This window comes from Nicotiana sylvestris, chromosome 9 (assembly GCF_000393655.2).
Source record: "Nicotiana sylvestris chromosome 9, ASM39365v2, whole genome shotgun sequence".
In the NCBI taxonomy this organism is placed as follows: Eukaryota; Viridiplantae; Streptophyta; class Magnoliopsida; order Solanales; family Solanaceae; genus Nicotiana; species Nicotiana sylvestris.
Window position 1 is genome coordinate 7,522,442 of NC_091065.1, and position 15,966 is coordinate 7,538,407.

General features: G+C 37.8%; 2 protein-coding genes across 2 annotated transcripts; both read left to right on the plus strand.

Annotated features, from left to right (window-relative positions):
* The first annotated feature begins 2,557 nt into the window (after positions 1-2,557).
* Positions 2,558-15,002, plus strand: LOC104211768 (Holliday junction resolvase MOC1, chloroplastic-like). Its single transcript, XM_070156619.1, has 6 exons — positions 2,558-3,260; positions 5,302-5,407; positions 7,028-7,080; positions 12,719-12,850; positions 13,199-13,271; positions 14,497-15,002. The coding sequence occupies exons 1-6, from the start codon at positions 2,862-2,864 to the stop codon at positions 14,577-14,579; spliced, it is 846 nt and encodes a 281-aa protein (XP_070012720.1). The 5' UTR covers positions 2,558-2,861; the 3' UTR covers positions 14,580-15,002.
* On the plus strand, positions 9,084-9,953 carry LOC138877101 (uncharacterized mitochondrial protein AtMg00300-like). Its single transcript, XM_070156628.1, has 2 exons — positions 9,084-9,635; positions 9,716-9,953. Exons 1-2 carry the CDS (start codon positions 9,091-9,093, stop codon positions 9,720-9,722), a joined length of 552 nt encoding a protein of 183 aa, XP_070012729.1. The 5' UTR covers positions 9,084-9,090; the 3' UTR covers positions 9,723-9,953.
* Positions 15,003-15,966: the final 964 nt, after the last annotated feature.

The window sequence follows — 15,966 nt, forward strand, 5'->3', positions numbered from 1 at the left end:
TATCAAACCCTTGACATATATGCACTTCTCGACAGGCTTTTCGCATTTGCGAACAAGAACGTCACATCTGCAGCCTCACATTTGCGAGAAAAGGTCCGCATTGCGAACCCAACTAGCCAGCCCAGTGCCCGTACCTGCACAAGAAGGAGTCACACCTGCGGCTCCGCAGAAGTGCAAAAATCACCACAGAAGCGGACATCTTTGCATTTGCGATCAATGGGCCGCAAAAGCGCCATCGCATCTGCGACAAATACTCCGCAAAAGCGAAGCCCCCATCCCCCCAGGCCTCAACATCGCAGAAGTGACATAATCTTCGCAGAAGCTGCTCCGCATCTGCAATCAAACCTCTACAGATGCGGATACACCAGAAGCAGACCTGATCACAAGCATAAAATCATCCGAAACTCGTCCAAACATAACACGGACCCGCTCTAGGTCTCAAATCACATCAACAATGTTGAAACTACGAATTACACCATGAATCAGACTTATGAACTTTCAAATCTTCCAACTTCCAAAACTCGTGCCGAAACATACCAAATCAACCTGGAATGATGTCAAATTTTGCATGCAAGTTCCAGATGACATAACATAGCTAATCCAACTCTCAGAACTGCATTCCGATCCCGCTATTACCAAAGTCAACTCTCGGTCAAATCTCTCAACCTTCCAAAACTTCAACTTTCCAATTTTCGCTGAAGTGCTTCAAATTATCTTACGAACCTCCAAATCCAAATCCAGACGCATACCTAGTCCAAAATCAGCGTACGAAACTATTAGAATTATCAAAATTCTATTTCGAAGTCGTCTACACAAAAGTCAAAATTCCGGTCAACTCTTACCGCTTAAGCTTCTAAAACTAGGATCATTCTTCCAAATTGACTCTGAATCATCTAATAACTAAGTGTGATTAGCAATATTGTAAAATAATTGATATATTTTTTTAAATTAATAATAATTGGATTAATTAATTATAAAAACAAAGAACATACATTTTGTAATAATACCATGGAATGCATGTTCGAGAAAATCAATTAATATTTATGAATATAATGTCATAACATTATTCAAATATTTGATAAAACTAATCTATCAATTCTAATTAAAAAAAAATGAACAACATGCAATGTGAAATAACAAGTCAATGCTACTAAAGCAAGCAAATTAAAACCATAAAATATAACATAATTTCAATAAAAAATATAGTTTAACACATGTCAAATTTCAGCGTAATAATAATAAGTTCCACAATTTAAGATTAGGAAACATAATAAGTTTATAGCCTCGTTTAACAATAAAATTCTACTTTATTAATATTACCCATTATATGTCATGTTTGTTAATGAATCATCCAATATTAGGAGGTGTAGTTTCAAAAACTAGAATAATAACGCAATTACGCTAAATGAAGAAAATAAAATAAATAAGAAATAAAATATACGAGCAATTACATGGATTCACAAGAAGTAAATGTAAAGAAATAAAAGATAAATAATGTACAAAGAAAAAATTATTTTAAAATTTAAAAATAAATTAAATAATAAAAATAAGAAAAATTAAAATTATATAAATAAAATTTTTATAAGGAAATAAATAGAAATAAAAATAAAAAGGAAAGAAATTAAAAAGTAAATTTGTAATTATACAATGTAATTACCACCAATTCTCACCTATTCCCCCTCCCCCGAGAATTGAAGAGTGTAATTACACCTCTACAATTACACACAATTACATGCTGACAAAGTAATTACTTAGCTGGACAAACATGCCAAATGTGTAATTACACCTAATTACACCCAAATCCAATTCTCTGGTGGCTTTCGAAACAGGCTCTAAATTATTTCCAGCATATTCACTAGCAATACATAAGATATTCTAGCGATTATGAGTATCAAACTACAATGTATCAAATATGTTTCCTTTCGTATGATTTAGATTTATCTTTCTAAATATTTAATTTTCTATAGACTTTATTCTTGAGTCTCAGCTTGATTAATATCTTTTCACTCGTTTGGTTTATATTTTCTTTGTCTTTACTTAGTTTCTTTTACACTATTGTAGAATAGTTGATGGATCTATTATCTTTTATATTTTCTTAATTCATCACCCTTTAAACAGAAAAAAATTCTAGATAGCTTTGCTAAGTCCTATAAAAGTATGCATAGTATTGCATTCTACTTCTACTAATGACTTTTACATGATATTTAAGAAAAATACTAAAAATTAACCGAACCACACCGATAACGAAGAGAAACGAGCATGATGGGACGATTTCGAAAAGTCTAATTTTAATTATATATAATTAAATAACCAAAAAATTAGTAAAATATAAATTTTATAAAATAACCCTCAAACCGAACCATTAACACCCTATCTCACCGGAACGAAAAGTTGAGGGCTGAATTCGATCATTTTTTCAGTAGTAGAATTGGGTACTTAGAATCCGCCTGTTCCAAATAAAGATAACAAATACGAGATGATTTTTCTAATAACAAAGGGTATAAATAGATCAAAAGCGTACTGACGTACAAAATTAAATAAATTCAAATAGCACACAAATAAATTTGGACCTCTTTACTTTTTCCAACTTTCGAACTCAGTTTCTGAAAGTCAGCAAAATCTAAAAAATCTCTTCATGTCAGAGTTTTCAAAAACTCAGAAAGAAAAAAATTATAAAGAAGAGATTATTTTTTTTCATACTCGGTTTTTGCAAAAACTTCAAACAATTCTTTTTTATTTTTAGTACAACATAGTAGGAAAGAACTTAGACTAACAAAAATTTCTTCCAAACTAAGAACTCGCAATCTTGAAAATCCGGCGCCGGCGTTACTTTCTCCGGCGAACTGGGGCCTTCCTTTCTCATGGAATCAACCGTCGTACAAACCCAACCACTCCAATTCGTTCACTCAATGACATCAAAATTCATCCCCACAATTCGATTTACTGCTTCCTCCTCTGTAGCATTCAAGAGGCTCTTCTCTGCTTCAGTTTCATCTTCAGCAGCCATTGCCACAAATGCCCCTGTCATAGAAGAGCAAAACCCATCTCCTGAACCAACTACTTCCAGTAGAAATGGAGCTCCAAAAGTGGCCAGGGGTAGTAAGGGAATTTTGGAAGCTCAGCTGAAAATGGACTGGCTGGAGTCTTTGTCTTGCCCTTTTCAATATACTAAGGATTTGAATAATGCAGGTTGGGTTATTGGGGTTGACCCAGATACTTCTGGTGCCTTGGCTCTCTTGAAACCAAATCAACCCCCTCAGGTAAGTATAAAAGTTTAAATTTTAGTTATTTATTATTGTTGCAACCTATAATTTGTTAGAATTAATGTAGTGCACAATGGAATAAACAGATACTATGCAGGCGATACCAATTAGCTGGAGTTAAGTTTAGTCATGTTAGTTCGTTTATTTTAGGTCCAAGGTTAGCCACTTAGCCTGAAGTTCTTTAGTGTTGTGGGAGACTTATATAAAAGGCATCCCAGTGCACTAAGCTCCCGCTATGCTCGGGTTTCCGGGATGCACCGTGCCAAATTGGGTTTTATGTACTCAGCCTTACGTCTGTTTCCGCAACTTGAACATGTGACCTCTTGCTGACTCGACGACAACTTTTACCATTGCCCAAGGTTCGCCTTCCTATGGAGACTTATTTGTCAATAAAAATGTAGAGAACTTATAATATATAATACTCCCTCCGTTTCAATTTATGTGAACCTATTTCCTTTTTAGTCCGTGCCAAAAAGAATGACCCCTTTCCTTATTTGGAAACAATTTACCTTTACACAAAGATTTATAGCCACACATAATATATGTGCCTCATTTTAGACCACAAGATCAAAAGTCTTCTCTCTTTCCTTAAACTCCGTGCCCAGTCAAATGAATTCACATAAATTGAAACGGAGGGAGTATAAAGATGGGCTTAAATGTAGGGACATAACTGTGAGAATTCATGTAGCGGACTCCAACTTATTTGATATTAAGGCAGGCGTAGTTATAGTTGTTGTTGTATTACAGTTGCAACATGGCCCTCACGTGCAGACCTCATACTTTTTAGGGGTTAAGCATGTGGAAATTATTTTTTGTTGATGGATATCTTAAGACTAGAATTCAGTTTTTATATTTATTGTAGGTTTGAACAGTACTGATGTTTTCCTTTGCCCTGTTTCCTTAGTTCAAGAACCTTTTATAACTTCTTCTTTAAGCGAGAGTCGTAATAAGAACCTTAGATGTTGTTTATATCTTTGATACTATGTGCTACGGTTTTTTTTTAATAACTATGGTGTTCGGGCCAGCTTGCGCGTATCTCGATTTATTTCACGGTACATGCTACCTCCCACCAATATAGGTATCGGGTAACTCTGTCTACCAAGGCTTGAATAGATGGGAAGAAATCATCTAGTATTTTTGCCTCTGTTGGGATTTGAGCTTGAGAGTTAAAAGTTCTCAAACACATTTTTTGACCACTTGGTCACACCCTTGGATGCCTAGGATTGTCTATTCTTCTAGCATACATGGGCTTATGTCTGTAAGCCAATGTTATACCTGGAGGTTACTGTTTCCTTGACATTGTCAGTAGTAATATACCCCCTCCTTTTCAATTTAGATGAAATAATTTGACTTGGCACAAAGTTTAAGGAAAAAAAAAAGAAGACTTTTGAAACATGTAATCCTAAAAGCTTAAGGGGCAAAAGTTTTGTGGGACCATGACATTTGTGTGGCTATAAAAGCTTCTCATTAAAGGTAACGTGGTTAAAATAAAAAGTTTAAAGTTGAATTGTTTCCAAATATAGAAATGTGTCATTCTTTTTGGAACTGACTAATAAGGAAAATATGTCATTTAAATTGAAACAGGGGGAGTAGTTCTTTTCAGGCTTTGAGTTCAAATTCATTGTCTTATGTGCTTGGCTAAAATCTTGAAATGACAACTAGTAATTGCCGAGACAAGTGATGGTTGCTCTAGTGATGAGAGTCGCTCCAGTTCTAACCTTTAGGTTCGTAGTTTGAGTAACTAAAGATAGAAAAACAATGGGTAACTGCTGATGATGCTCCTGGGGTTTGCGTGGGGTTGCTCGGGTTGGGTAAACCAAACAACTAATAATTGCTGATTTGAGTTTTCGTCAGAAAATTGTCCACTAGAATTAAGTGAGTTGTGAAATGTATATCCATCTATTTCAAACCAAAGAAGGAAAAAAAGAAAGAAAGAAAGAAATATTCTTGTGCTTTAAAAAGTACCCTGTTCATCGACTTTTTACTTCTAAAACTGCAGTATACTTACTGGTCGCTGACTTCCTATTCCAATCTCCAGGTGTTTGATTCTCCTCACTTGAAAGTACTAGTTGGCAAAGGAGTGCGGAAGCGGTTAGATGCAAAAGCTATTGTTCAGTTGCTTCAAAGTTTTGAAGCTCCTATTGGTACGTAGAAGCTGTCATCTTGGAAATCTTTCAAATCTCTGTTCTTAACTTCCTCAGTTATCTGGAGTGAATGACTTGTGCAGTAGATTCTGCCATTTCTCAGATATTTGTGCTAGTTTGTTTGTTTGGCATTGAAGGTGGCAATGCTCTCTTTTTCCTTTTTTCCTTCACCGATGAACTAAATATTAGTATTTATTTTCTAGGTTTGCTTTGTTGTTTTACTGTCCGCTTCTGGACTAGGGTGTGGGGTGTGAAGGCGGTTGATGCATCATTTATATGAATTCTATTGAGTTTGCAAAGATTCTGAAGCATACACATCGTATAAGTTAATCACTTTTGCAGGATAACTATGAATGCAATTAAAGTATATTCGTCATTGATTCTTCAGTGCAATGGCTGGTTGTTTGAATTGAGTGTCCTTCGTGCTGCATCCATATAACATTGTTAGGAGTGATACATGTAGTATTGGAGAGAATTACAGTAAAAAAATCCGTATTGACGGAATGAAAGATTTTAATTGATCATTCTCTCCCTCTCCCCCTCGTTTGGGGGTTTATTGGAAAACACCCTCGTTGCTACTTCAGAAACACTTTGCCTTACAGTTTTTTGATCTAAGAAAGGCCTTGATATTCAGAGAATAAGTCCTCTTTATTTTCTACTTTCATCTAGTTGAACGGATATGATGGATATCTTTTATAGTTAAAACCTAAGTTGTTCGGACTCTTCACTTATGGTGCCACACCCGTGTCAACACGATCTGGGTGTGGGGTCCGTGCCGGATCTGGCCAACGGATTTTGGGTACTTTGACCAAAATCGATGGAGAAATTTGGGACAGATACAATGACTTTTGAAATCAAAATAAAAGCTAGGGTGAAATTGAAGAAAATGGAATATCTTGTATGTAGAAATTTAGTCATTTTCCTTTTATCTCCTTCTTCGATTATCCTCTTGATCAATATATTCTCCTTCCCGGACTACCTTATGGGTTTTCCACATAATGTCTCATAATTTAGCCATATTTTTATAACTTTGTTTTTAGATATTTGAATTATTTTTAGTCGAATCCCCGCACCTGTATCTGTAGCCCCGAATCTTAACATTTAGATCATGTAGGATCCGACATCTAGATCATCACTCGTATTGGACACCCACACCCTTGTACGAGCAAACTTAGGTTAAAACTAGTCTAAAAGATACGCTAACATGGTGCAATGTCTTCTTTCGTGACCTCATCCTTCGGACCATTTTCTTGTGGTTCAAATAATTACGTCGGATGAAGAAGGTTGGAGTGCTATCTTGGCTTTGAGAAGAAGCTATATGTCCTTTCTTGGAGTCACATAGAGGATTTAGAGACTGCAAATATCCTTACTGATGTATTGGAATGAAATGGTTCAGGATGGAGCAGAATGAACATTGAGGATTCGTCTAGCCAGTTCTAACTAGATGGGATTGCGTATTTGTAGTTGTAAATTTCCTTGCAGATGAGCGATCGTTTCCTGTTTATGGTCTTATCAAATGTATTTGAATTATTAAAATTCACTAGGATAAGTACTTTATCTAAAAAGATTTTTTTTGCATAAGTACATAGAATCACACGAGATATTTCATTTTGTTTTCAGGAACAACTGTGTATGTTGAACAATCAACTCCGTATCCACAAGATGGTAAGCAGGTTAGCAATATCATTAACAAGAATGCCTGTATGTACTGTCACTAGCCTATCACTTTTGTTTAAATGACGATAGATACTTTCATATCCAGTTGCTCTTTAAAACTTGCACCATCAAGTAAATCTGCAATTCGCGAGTGTTTATTACTAATCGACCACATAACATATGCATCTACACTTAGTGGGCCATACATATCAATCCCTTCAGAGCTTCACCAGATCGTGTCAGTCAAGTATGTGCTTGTAGTATCATCTAGCAACTAGCATCTGTTATTTTGGCTTGTTTATTATGCTAAAGAGATGGGAAGACTTGTTTGTCTTTTATTTGGTAATTGATGTCAGATTTCATTTTATTCGAGATGTTATTGATGAGGGAACTATCAAGGTCGTGAAGGTTATCACAGATGATAATGCTGCAGACATGTTGACCAAGATAGTCCCGCTCGCTAAGTTTGCACACTGCAAGGACTTGGCGGGGGTGTGCATCAACTGATGCAACTCCGAAGAGAACAGTTGCTAGGTGGAGGTGGTATGTTCAACAATGGTTTGATTCTTCTTGTTTCTTACAACGGGGTTGCCCAGTAAGCTTAGAAGTTTTGGCCAGAGTTGTTCACACGCTCGAAACGCAAACCAAGGTGGAGATTGAAAATGTTGGTTTATGTTTAGTCAACAATGGCATGCCAATTGGAAGAGTTGGTGGAAAGAGTTGGTGTGGATGCTAGGAGGAAGCTTCCTCCTTTGATGTCACCCATGACATCAAGAGGAGGTAGTTTGATGTCACCAATGACATCAAGAGGAGGTCTTTACCTCTATAAATAGATGCACTCCTTCACTTGTAGAAATCATCCCAAAATAATACAATACATTGTAGTGAGTAGAGAGTTAAGAGAGAAATTCTCTTAAGTGTAATTGGGAAATCTCCCCTTCCTTTGTTAATATTAAAAGGGCAATTGTTCTCTGGTGGACGTAGGATTATTTTGATCCGAACCACGTTAAATCTTGTGTTCTTTCTTTTACGTTTCCGCTAACAATTGGTATCAGAGCGACAGGATTCTTTAACGATCCAAGGAGAAAGAACAAGCAAATATGAGTTCCATGAAGTTTGAAATTGATAGATTCAATGGACGCAACAACTTCAATATCTGGAAGATCCAGATGATGGCGTTACTGCGGAGGGAAGGTTCAATCCATGCTATTGACGGAAAGTATCCTACGGATATATCAGCTCCCGACAAGGAGAAGATTGAAGGGGATGCATTGAGTGCAATCCAACTATCCCTTGCACCTAACGTGCTTTGTGAAGTGAGTACGGGTACCGAAGAGACGGCCAAACAGTTATGGGAAAAGCTAGAAGGGCTATACCAAGACCGATCAGTGACAACAAGGATGTTGTTACAACGACGTCTTCACACATTTAAAATGGGGTCAGGTACTTCGTTACAAGATCATTTAGATGCGTTCAATAAACTTGTCATAGACTTACAGATTGCAGGAATTAAAAAGGAGGAGGAGATGCTTGCATGTGCTTTGCTATTTTCATTGACTTCAGGATATCGTGATATTGAGAATTCAATGATGTATAGCAAGGAGCCTATCAAGCTTGAGCAAGTGCGACAGGCACTTAACTCTAGTGATGTGCGGAGGCACATTGAAGGAGATAGAGATGACCAAGCAAGTGGGCTCTTTTTGAGAGGCCGGACTAGCCAACAGGGAAAGAGCAAATAAAAGCACAGATCAAAGTCTCGTGTGAACAAGAAGAATACAGAGTGTTGGGGTTGTGGCAAGAAGGGGCACTTTGAACGAGACTGCCCAATGTCAAAGTCCAAGGAAAAGGCGAGTGCATCCACAGTTGAACAGGTACATGATTTTGATAATGATTATGTACTAACAACATCGTGTAATAATAATAGTAGTTATGGAAACAAATGGGTGTTAGACTCTGCTTGCACTCTGCATATGACGTTCCGAAAAGACTGGTTTAGCAGCTATGAGAAAAGTGGAGGAACCGTAGTAATGGGCAATAATGCAACTTGTGCAATAGTTGGCATTGGCTCAGTTCGGGTTCGCTGCCATGATGGAGTCGTGAGGACTATTACACAAGTCCGTCATGTTCCTGATCTGAAGAAGAATTTGATCTCCCTGAGTACTCTGGATGAACAAGGCTACAGGTACATGAGCGAAGCAGGAACTATAAAGGTGACTAAAGGTTCTTTAGTCATGCTGAAAGGCAAGCTGGAGAACGGCCTTTACACATTGGCCGGAAGCACCATTGTTGGCTCTGCAAATGCATCTACAGTGCAGTTATCTAATGATGACAAGGCAAGACTATGGCACATGAGACTGGGTCATATGAGCGCACGTGGACTGGAGATGTTGAGCAATCGTAACCTTTTGGAAGGTGAGAAGATCAGCACACTTGACTTCTGTGAGCACTGCGTTCTAGGGAAGCAAAAGAAGGTCAGCTTCAGCACTGGCAAACACAAGACAAGAGGAGTGCTAGACTACATCCATTCAGATTTATGGGGTCCCTCTAAACTTCCATCGAAGGGCAAAAAGAGGTATCTTCTCACTTTTATTGATGATTTCTCACGAAAGGTTTGGGTGCATTTTTTGAAGGCAAAAAGTGATGCTTTTGAAGCATTTAAAGAGTGGAAGATTTTGGTTGAAAATCAAATGGAGCGGAAAATCAAGTATCTTCGCACAGACAATGGCTTGGAGTTTTGCAATGAAGAGTTTAATGAATTCTGCAAGGTTCATGGGATCTCAAGACATAGGACTGTCAGGCATACCCCACAGCAGAATGGAGTTGCCGAGAGAATGAACAGAACTCTTCTTGAAAAGGCTCGTTGTATGCTCCTACAAGCCAAAATGTCCAAAGTATTTTGGGCTGAAGCAGTTCACACTGCTGCTCATATTGTCAATCGATCTCCAGCATCGGCAATTGACTTTAAGACTCCGAATGAGGTATGGTCAGGTGAACCCTCTAACTATTCATACTTACGAGTATTTGGGTGTCCAGCTTATTATCACGTTAATGAAGGAAAGCTTGAACCAAGGGCTAAGAAGGCCATATTCGTAGGGTATGTGGATGGAGTAAAAGGGTACAAACTTTGGTGTTTGTCTTTACTCAAATTTATAGTTAGTAGAGATGTCACCTTTGATGAATCCTCTATACTTGATCCCCGTAAAGTTTCCGTGGAGTTTTCAGGAAACAAGAACGACGAGCAGGTGGAGCTTCCGGTGGAGCTTGCCAAGGAAAAGGATCAAGAGACTCAGGTTAAAGATGAGTCAGAAGATGTAGACCTTGAAGAACTTGCTGTCAATGAACCATACACAATTGCAAAGGGGAGGGAGAAGAGGCAAACACGAGAACCAGAACGCCTTATAGATCAAGCAAACTTGATTGCATATGCGTTCGTAGCTGCACAAGAAGAGATTAAGGATCTGGAGCCCTCCTCGTATATTGAAGCAACTTCTTGCAAGGATGTTGTACAATGGCGGTTAGCCATGACTGAAGAGATGGAGTCTCTTCACAAGAATCAGACATGGGTCTTAGTGAAAAGACAAAAGGGGAAGAGGACAGTTGGATGCAAGTGGGTCTACCGAAAGAAAGAGGGAATTCCTGAAGTGGAAGATGCTAGGTTCAAGGCGAGATTGGTTGCAAAAGGATTCAGTCAGAAGGAGGGAATTGACTACAATGAGATTTTCTCTCCAGTCGTGAAGCATAGCTCAATTCGCGTGCTACTAGCATTGGTTGCCCAATTTGACTTGGAGCTTCAACAGCTTGATGTCAAAACTGCTTTCTTACACGGTGATCTAGAAGAGACAATCTATATGGATCAACCTGAAGGTTTCCTAGCTGAGGGAAAAGAAGATCACGTATGCCAACTAAAGAAGTCTTTGTATGGTTTGAAGCAATCCCCTAGACAGTGGTACAAGAGGTTTGATGCATTCATGACTACACATGAATTCTCAAGGAGTGCATTTGATAGCTGTGTGTATCACAAGAAGATGTCTGGTAACTCAATGATTTATTTACTGTTGTATGTTGATGATATGCTTATTGCTGCTAACAACATTACAGAGATAAATGCTTTGAAGAAACTGTTGAGTAAGGAATTTGACATGAAGGATTTAGGAGCTGCAAAGAAAATCCTTGGTATGGAGATTTCAAGAGAAGACGGTGTTGTACATCTTTCTCAGAAGAGGTATATTGAAAGGGTTCTCAAGAGATTCAATATGCATACGTGCAAGCCTGTAAGTACACCATTAGCTCCTCATTTTAAACTTTCAGAGTTACAAATGCCTCAGTCCGAGGATGAGGTGGAGCATATGTCAAAGATTCCTTATGCCAGTGCAGTTGGTAGCATTATGTATGCTATGGTATGCACACGTCCAGATATTGCTCAATCTGTAAGTGTGGTAAGTAGATACATGTCCAGCCCAGGAAAGAGGCATTGGGAAGCTGTCAAGTGGATATTGAGATATCTCAAAGGAGCTTCTGGTGTTGGTCTGACCTTTCGAAAAAGTGGTGGAGGTATTTCAATTCTCGGTTATGTAGATTCTGACTATGCAGGAGATCTTGACAGAAGAAGGTCCACAACTGGATACATCTTTACCCTCGTTGGTAGTGCCGTTAGTTGGAAGTCGACTTTGCAGTCGATTGTCGCTTTGTCTACGACAGAAGCAGAATACATGGCAGCAGCGGAGGCGGTAAAGGAAGCTATCTGGTTGAAAAGTTTAGTAGCGGAATTGAGTTTGGTTCAGCTGGAATCAACTCTTAGATGTGATAGTCAGAGTGCTATTCATCTAATGAAAAATCAGAGATTTCATGAGCGCACTAAACACATTGATGTCAGATTTCATTTTATTCGAGATGTTGTTGAAGAGGGAACTATCAAGGTCGTGAAGGTTATCACAGACGATAATGCTGCAGATATGTTGACCAAGATAGTCCCACTCGCTAAGTTTGCACACTGCAAGGACTTGGCGGGGGTGTGCATCAACTGATGCAACTCCGAAGAGAACAGTTGTTAGGTGGAGGTGGTATGTTCAACAATGGTTTGATTCTTCTTGTTTCTTACAACGGGGTTGCCCAATAAGCTTAGAAGTTTTTGTCAGAGTTGTTCACACGCACGCTCGAAACGCAAACCAAGGTGGAGATTGAAGGTGTTGGTTTATGTTTAGTCAATAATGGCATGCCAATTGGAAGAGTTGGTGGAAAGAGTTGGTGTGGATGCTAGGAGGAAGCTTCCTCCTTTGATGTCACCCATACCCATGACATCAAGAGGAGGTAGTTTGATATCACCAATGACATCAAGAGGAGGTCTTTACCTCTATAAATAGATGCACTCCTTCATTTGTAGAAATCATCCCAAAAATAATATAATACATTGTAGTGAGTAGAGAGTTAAGAGAGAAATTCTCTCAAGTGTAATTGGGAACTCTCCCCTTCCTTTGTTAATATTAAAAAGACAATTGTTCTCTGGTGGATGTAGGATTATTTTGATCCGAACCACGTTAAATCTTGTGTTCTTTCTTTTACGTTTCCGCTAACATTACCTCTTTTTAGGTGGATAGAACTTCTCTAGCATATCTTTGTTTTTTTTATCACTTATCAATATATTTTTGCACTATCAAGGGATGGTGGAGTGGAGGATTCGGCTACGGAATGTGGATCGGGATCTTAGTTGCTTCGGGATTCTCCGTCATTCCAGTGCCATCAAGTGCATGGAAGAGTGAGTTTCAACTTACAAAAGAACGCTCAAATAAGGTTTGTTTATATTTCCTCCACTTAGTTGAACATAAAAACATGCTATCCTCTAGATTGGATTTACTTTATTATTCAAGCCTTTTGCTTTTGCGCTTTCATGAACTAAAAAGGCCATCTAGTTAGATATTTTGCTTTGCTCTTGCAAATTTGTACTACAACAACAAACACAGTTTAATCCCACAAGTGGAGTCTGGGGAGGATAGTGTATAGAGGCTCTTGCAAATTTGTACTAAAAAGATTATTTTTTTCTCCAAAAAAAAAAAGGAATTTTTTGCAAAAATTGCAGCATCTCCAAAATTTCCTGGAGTCGTCATCTAATATCTGTCATCCAATTAAATGTCTTGGCAGGATTACAGCAGGGAAGTTGCATCTGAATTGTTTCCCTCTTTGAGTTCTCTATTGAAAAGGAAGAAAGATCATGGTTGGTATACTAGACCCAATCTCCTAATCATTTTATATTTCTGTAAAAAGACCTATGGATTCTTATTTTTTTACTGCTTTTTGCAACTCGTCAATCAAAAGGGATCATTTAAGCAGACTATTCATCTATCAAGAAAGAGGGTATAACGGATTTGATAGCCCTTGTAACTTTTCTAAGATACCTTGCTCTAAGAAGTCCTTGCTCTTTTCTGGCTGTAAGATTAGTCAGGATTTCACATTTTAATATAATCTAGTAATAATGACTTTGTATTCCTTGGATATTATAAATGAGTTAACTTCATATTGATCCTAAACAATTATACAGTGCGATCTCCTGGTCTAGTGTGCATGGCGATGTGTTGGTTAGGTGCTCTACACAGGTTTAAACCTTGATGTAGACAAAAGATTGGTATTTAGAGGAGAAAAGTAGAGGAACGGGATCCATTATCCGTCGAGTTTCGTACTGTGCGCCGTTGGTCCTCGAGGATTTCTTGGTTATTAAAAGAAATTTAAACAATGAGATATCATACGAAATGGAAATATGTCATTCTTGCTTTTTTTTGTTTATAAGTTTGTCTCCTCTTTTTTTTGCTTTCTGATAATTCAAAATTTGGCTTCTGGTACCCTCTTTACTTTTTCTTACAATTTGTAGTTTTGGCCTTAAACACTAAGGGGTCGTTTGGTTGGAATAGGGCTTATGCCGGTATAAGTTATGTCGGTATAAGTTATGTTTGGATAAGTTATGCTGGAATTAGTTATGTTGTGATTGTTGTTTATTCACTGTTTGGTATGTTGTATTAAGAATGACAATTGTATAATTTCTAAGAAAAAGGCATAAATTATACCGGTGCTAATTACCCCACCCTCTATAAGGTATAAGTTATCCCGGTGTTAAAATTAACACCGGGATAACTTATGCCTGATTTGCTAACCAAATAAAATATTAAGATGGTATTAATTTTTATACCACCCCTATACCTTCTTATACCTCATACCAAACGACCCCTAAGTTGGAAACTCATTTCCCAACACTCCAAGTTGGTGAAATTTCAGAATTTGCATCAAGTAAATACAGTCCTTGATCATGTTTTCGCCTCAAAATCAATATTCATACCCTTAACTTCCAGATGTTGCATCAAGATCTTATCTGCTAATATCCTAACAGCTTTTATATTTTTCCATGCACCATTTACATATTATTTCATGATTCTTTCTTAACCTTTCAGGTCGAGCTGAGGCTCTTCTCATTGCTGCTTATGGCAAAGGCATCAAGATAAATTCTGATTCTTTTCCCATGGGGGAAAATTAGCTGTCTTAGAAACTGGAGAAAGCTGGTTCATGACTTCATCTTTTATCAGCTCCGACGCTTAGTTGTTGCTGGACATCTGCCTTAGGTGTGCATATTTCCCTTGGAAGGTTTATCCATAAAAAGAGAAACAATTAATCGACGAGGCTTTTCAATCAACTCGGATTTTTCTGACTGACTCCATGAGATCTCAACGTTAGCATTGAATGAAGGAATATGGTCAGTAAAGATTTATATGGCCGACTCCAATTTATTTGGGATGGAGGCGTAGTTGTTGTTGTGAACACTCACGAAGTCGAACTCATCCTTTCTGTGTTAACTTAATTGTCAGTTCTGTTGTAATGTTGTATCTTAATTTAGATTTGCAGGATTAGTGTAGATTCCTCATTTTTCATGCACTGCTTGAGAATAGATAACATTTTGGGAGATCGTGCTTTTCCTTCTTAGTGAGTCTTCCGACATGAATCCAAATTAACAAGCTAGCTGCCCTCGATTACCGAATACTTAAAAGTAAAAAAGGAAGAGGACAAAAAACAAAGAAAAACAAAGATAGTTTCATATGTGCTCTCAAATTTCATGGTGTAACAATTCATGTATTGTCACAACTTAATTTTGAAGGTCGTGAGTGGCACTTAGCGAGTAACTACTCATGTCAAGTGAATTGGTATTCATCTTAGTCAATACCAAATATCAATAAAAATTTTGTATATTTTTCCCTATAACAGAAGCATCCCAATAGTACTTGTAGCCAACCAATCAATGTAAATTATCCATAATCGTTAAAAAAAAAAAAAAAAAAAAGAAGAAGAAGAAGAAGTTAATGACTCGAAGCCAAAAACCCCCAAATATCAAAATTCACCTCCAACAGACTAGTCAAGGAGGTCTAGGGACACAACTCGATATTACCAGGAAAAAAAAAATAGATAAGAGTAACGGTGACACCATGATCTAAATGTGGTTGCCTCACCTCAATTGGAATCTCTAAACGGCTCAAATGAAATCAAGGATGCTCATCAACTATGCTAGAAGTAGAATATGGACGAGGCAGAAACAAGGGGTAAAAATAGCACGGTATAGCCAGTTTTCGGATTGGTCATTCAAAAATAGTCAGTGTTTACCAAGTCAATGAAAAATAGCCACTATTTTGCTGCAACAGAGACTGATCCAGCATAATATACTGGAGTTCGGTGCACCTGTGTATCAACTCCAGCATATTATGCTGGACCGGTATACTTTGTTGGCTCCAGTATAATATATTGGAGACTGGAGCACCGGTGCTCCAAACTTTAGTATATTATGCTGGACATTTTATACTTGCTGGAACTCCAATATATTACGTTGGAGTTCTAGTGTACTTATGCTGGAACTCCATCATATTATGCTAGAGTTC